Raw genomic sequence first — 5,241 nt, forward strand, 5'->3', positions numbered from 1 at the left:
CTAGTTCGAGCAGCATGTTTGTTATACTTTGACTTGAATATTATTTCTTAGTATGTGTAGAAAACTTGGACCACACAGAGTGCTGCATAAATATGAAGTATTATAATGCTCAATATTTAGTTTTATAGAAAAATTGAAATGCATGGACTTGTTGATACACTGTTTACGGTTTGCAGCTAAGCGAGTTGAGCTTTGCAGGGGTCTCTTCCCCACCTAGAATATCCAAAAAAATTAATTACTTTATTTTTCTGTTTTGAAGATTAAAGGAGAAGAAAGTCAGTAACAGCAAATTCTACTCCTAAGGAAGGTATTCTCTTCGTTGCACCTTTACTAACGTCACTCAGGAGGCGGCATTCATTTGCTCCGGACATCCTACTCAATGAACATTTTGTTGGGCTGAGAAGAGGACAGATGGGTTCCCGTAATCATTCCTTGTTATGAAAGAAACTTGTTCATTTTAATTTATATTCTGTACCGAGTGTACACACCTTGCAGGCTAGATTTGCTGCATATTCAAGGTATTATTTGCATCCAGGATAGCAAACCGCAGCGTGGTGAGGAAGCAAAGGGAGAGATTTTTAAAGTTCCAGGACACGTGGTCCTTCTCATGCATCTGTGCAGACCTGGCTTTGCCTTGCAGATACCTGATGTATGAGTGCAAATTGTATTCGGCATGTGTGTGCCTAGGCCAGAAGCTAGGCATTTACAACTGTTTGCATGCATACAACCCTGCAACAGTAGAAACCTGGCCCTTTGATTGACAGGTAGCAAGTTTAATTTATTGAATGCTGTAAAGGCACTTTTACAAGATTGAGACATCATGTATATTACTGTTTTTGAGGCAGAAGATTGTATCCCCCACAGTGTAAAATATTCAGGGTAATTTTTAGCTCTTGCTATACTTTTTCTTGCTAGAAGTTTGTTACATTTTTTTTTAGCACCTGTGAATGTGTCAGTTTTTGAAAACTAAATATCCTCCAAAACTGTTAACTGGGGTCCTTGATGGGCTTCATGAAAAGCTTTTAAAAGAGCGAGAAAGAAATGTGAACTTATTGTATCATGTAAATCTGTTCCCTGAAGGCAATGCAAGAAAATATTTTAATATGTGTGGTAGCAGATATCTATTGCTCGCAGGAAGGAAAGGTGTTTTAGATTCTGAAAGGATAATTTACTTTGGTGTAGTATCATTTTGCAAGTCCTTTCAGCTGGTAATGTGCATAGAAATGAATTTTTAGCAAACTGCCTGTCTATACTTTTACAAACCTTCTTAGAAGATACTGTCAAACAGCCCTGCATTTTCTTAACTGTAGACTGTTTTCCTAAAATGTTCTTTTCCCATGGCACAGCAGTGTGCAAAAGTACAAACAGGTGTGTCGTCATTATGGCTTTAGTTAAAAGAACAATTACAGGATTTTTAGATGGGGAAAACCCTATTAGATTGTATTCAGAAAGTTTGTTTCCCTGCAAGAACAGAATTGCTTTCCTTGGCTGACATGTTGGAAACCAGATGTCCTAATTTGTGTGCACATCAATTCTTTATGTTAGCAGCTTATTATTCATTAATGTGAAGTTCCTAGTTGCTCTCTCCATATGTGGGTGGAATTTTTTTCAGTCTGTAAGTTTGATTGTGCTTCTCAAATAGGTGCGGAGAGAATTACAGTCTTCTGTCTTTTACATAACAGCCTGAGGCTTGAAGCGATTCACATATAATACTGTCTCTCTCACCACAGCAAGCTGGCGTGGTTGGGGGATTTGCTGCCCAGCAGAAAGCCTTAGCAGTTTTCAGTTTCTCTTGCTCCCCGCGCTGCCATTTCTGTTGTTTCCTGATTCACTTCCCTGATACCACTACGCATTCACAGAGGACAGTCCAAGGAACACTGTTACGGTTTCGCTTTCTTCAAAAAGACTCATTTGACTTCAGATGGACGTGCTTTAGTAGAGACTCAGTAACTGCTAAGGGTTGGGCTTCAGATTTTGAATACAACTGCTCCTGAACATGTTTTGCAAATTGAATCCCAGGCATCCTCAAGGGGGAGAAGTGAGGGTAGCGAATGCAGCCTCCTGTTCTCTTTCCTGCAAGGTCAAAACCCCCTTTGACTGCAGCGAGATTGGGTTCGAGGGTCTGTGGCTGAAAGAAGAAAAAAAATAGAATTGGATTTCTTGCCCATCCTGCGTCCCGTCAGATCCTCCCCACAGACAGGCTTGTCCAGCACTGCCAGCACAACATTGGGAGCCAACCTTTTTGGCAGGCATGCCATACTTTAGCTCTGCACCCTCCCCAAGTACCGCTCCAATCCCCTTCCTCTGCCTGCTCCGCTGCTCCGCTTTCTGCTTCCTGCCTGACTTTCCCTGCCCGATGTGCTGCTCTGTTTTCTGCTTCCTTGCATGTGACTGACAGACAGACACCCTGCCCCAATTTGCCACGGGTTGGTCACCCCTGTTGTCCATCACTGGGTGCCCAAATGTTCTTCTGAAGAAGGGAGTCCTGGTGGACCTGCAAGTCCCCAGATCCCCTGCAGGTCCTGTTAGCCCCTGAGCAGGCTTTTTTCTTTTTGCCTGGAGGACACCCTTGAGCAGGCTTTTGGATCCAGGTGCATGGCAACCTCTGGGCATGACACGTGGTGAAGAAGTTTTCCATTCCTTACAATGAAGTATTTTCCTGCAGCATTTTGACTGATCCAGACCCTACAGGTGAAATATTCCCCTTGAACTCTAGAGCCCAAGAGCACTGGACCCCAAATTTTGAGTATCGGTGATTGTGTCTGAACATAACTCGTCCACGTGGCCGCTTCGTTCCTGTTTCTCCCATTGTTATCTCCTTTCCTTGCACAGAGCAGTATGTGCGTACGGGAAGCCGACATGCTGTTACTGCACGTGTATTTAGGCATCGATGCATTTCACAGTGCTTCGAAATGACCCTTGAAACTCCTTGGTGTGCGCGCCAGGTTGCAATTCCTGGTGGGGAGAGACAGCCCTTCATCGTGGCACATAGCAAACTTCTTCTTAAATATTGCTTGGTACTTGAAAGGAAAATAAGCAGACTCGATATTCAGCTGGCATTCAGACCAGGTGGAGCAAGGATTTTTTTCTCTCCTCATTTTCAGTGTCCCATGTTTGAACAACTTTCAGTCCCCCAAAAGGGGCCAGCGCTTTGTTGGGATCAAGTCGGCACTTGCCGGCACTTTGGCGTCCGTGCGACCGTTCCAATGCTGAAGTACCATGTTTGAATGTGCAGGCTAATTTTTAATCTATGCAAAGAAAAAAAAAAAATCTCCCAGATTTGCTCGCTATAAAAGCTTTTAAATGTCTGTTAAAACTTTGTATGTTGTTTTCATAGACCGGAAGCTATTTTAAGTTTTAAAAAAATAACTTATTTTTTTAACGTATGGAGTACTTTTTGATACCGTACCAGTTACATGTCTCTGTAGCATCTGATCTATATTTAAAAATACATATTCAGCAGAAGTTATCCTATTGATTTCTGAGGTGCGCTTTTCTGGATTTGGATCTTTGTTCTTGGAGTAAAAAACTAACCTCCCCAAGCTATTGGGAACAAGGCCTTTCATCAGTGCAACCCACCAGTGCTGAAGAACGACTTAGTTGTGAATTATTTTGTAAACTGCTGAATGAAGCCATGCACCACACGGAGGAGAATGTGAGGATGTTGAAAAACTAGCAGAAATGAAAGGCAGCTTTGAGGGGAAACGCCGTTTTTGGTTGTCACACAGGATCAGAGGCTGTAAAATGCCATTCTGTACTGGCGGGGTAACTGAAGTTTGATTTTTTTAAATAAATACATATACACATCCATGAAAAGTTTGTGCATGTGTTTCAGGAGTACTGTATTTTTACAAGTGTATCAGTTACTTCTCTGACATTAAACGGTTGCTGATCTTCTAAATCAATTTCTAGATGGTTGATTTTTGTTTTAAAAATAGCAGTTTTGTTCTTCCTCCATGTAAAAGGTCTAGGAAGGGAAAGGAGGCACCTTTTTCGAATGTGATCTCATTTGAGGATTCATCATTTTTGCAGCTGTACGAGGATTTCAGTAGCTGCTTTTTCAATTTGTAGCTGCCCTCTGGCAATTCGCATGTAGGAACAGAAATAACGGACTGGGATTTGGCAACTTTCTGACACAGCGCTCAGTTCAAGTAATGACCTTCATTGACCTTAATCAAAAAAAGAATGAAGGAACCATGGGATTATCGTAATAAAACACACTTGGAAGGAAACTTTTGTAATAGATTTTTTTTTTGAGGAAGTATAATTTTCAGGTGTATTTGGAGTGTTTTTGAAGCTACCTGTTTCTAACTTGGTTTCGGTCTCCTCTTCTGCTATCAGTCCTTTGCTTGGCTTAATAGGTGGAGCTGAAAGTCGGAAGAATTATTGAATATACCAAATACTGTTGAGCTGGCTAAGTGGTCTCACAGTTTCCTGTTCCTCACCCAAAGGTGGTGGGGCTTTTCCTCAAGTAAAAGAGCCAAGTCTGCCCCTATGTGGGATCTGCTATTAGGGAAAATCCTGCCCTTGTCTCTTCAGGTATGGACGTTCCTCCCATACTGCACCATTCACATGGGAGGAGGTGACTTAGGATATTGGGGCAAGTAGGGGGTCGGGGAAGAACAAGTGTACACGTGTCCACCCGTTGTGCAGACAAGCATGTGGGGAAAGAGGGTCTGTTAGTATGTGGATTCCCGTACCCTTCCTCTGCGGGGAGGAGAGAGCCCCAGGGCTAAGGATGCTTAGGATGAAGGTAGGTCTTTGGGAAGCAATGAATGATTCCTCCTCCCTGTTTGCTTCTGAATGGTTCTGCAGCATCCAGCTGAGCTCCATAGGCTGGACCAGAAAAAAATCCTCACTGGTGTTTCTATTTGTGTCCTGAGCTGTGTGCATTTTTGTCTCTGTGGATGAACATCTGATCTTCCTTGCTGTTCTGGATGAAAAGTCTGGACCTGATCCTAGAGTCCTTTCATGTGTAAGTAATTCAGCCCACTAGCACAAGAAATGGCCACAAATAATGATGTGCTGTCCTGTATCGCCTATAGAGCCAGGAGGGACTTTTGCTTTAGTCAGCATTAATGTCACTGCTAATTTTCATGCTAATGAAGTTGGCACCTCCCCATTGGGTTCCCAGCAAAGATGTCATTGAGACATCATAAATACACCTCCTTTACCTGTCTTGATTGGCAAAGCTCTCCAAGGGAAAGCTTGCTAAGGACTAGGATTTTTAGACTTGTGTTT

At 42.6% G+C, this 5,241-nt stretch overlaps 2 protein-coding genes across 4 annotated transcripts in view; one reads left to right on the plus strand and one right to left on the minus strand.

The window, feature by feature from the left end:
• PLCG2 (phospholipase C gamma 2) overlaps positions 1-394 on the plus strand; it is an 81,358-nt gene extending 80,964 nt beyond the window's left edge. For all 3 annotated transcript variants that reach the window (XM_006027439.3, XM_025208640.1, XM_025208641.1), the window contains one exon: positions 260-394. In XM_006027439.3, coding sequence (XP_006027501.1) covers positions 260-302 — 43 coding nt within the window. In that variant the 3' untranslated portion in view covers positions 303-394. The remainder of the gene's footprint in view (positions 1-259) is intronic.
• A 1,635-nt stretch (positions 395-2,029) lies between these two features.
• The window catches only part of SDR42E1 (short chain dehydrogenase/reductase family 42E, member 1), an 11,146-nt gene continuing 7,934 nt past the window's right edge, over positions 2,030-5,241 (minus strand). The window contains exon 4 of the transcript XR_003094963.1: positions 2,030-2,128. The gene's annotated coding sequence lies outside the window, so the exon portion shown is untranslated. The remainder of the gene's footprint in view (positions 2,129-5,241) is intronic.

This window comes from Alligator sinensis, unplaced genomic scaffold, assembly GCF_000455745.1.
Source record: "Alligator sinensis unplaced genomic scaffold, ASM45574v1 scaffold119_2, whole genome shotgun sequence".
Classification (NCBI taxonomy): domain Eukaryota; kingdom Metazoa; phylum Chordata; order Crocodylia; family Alligatoridae; genus Alligator; species Alligator sinensis.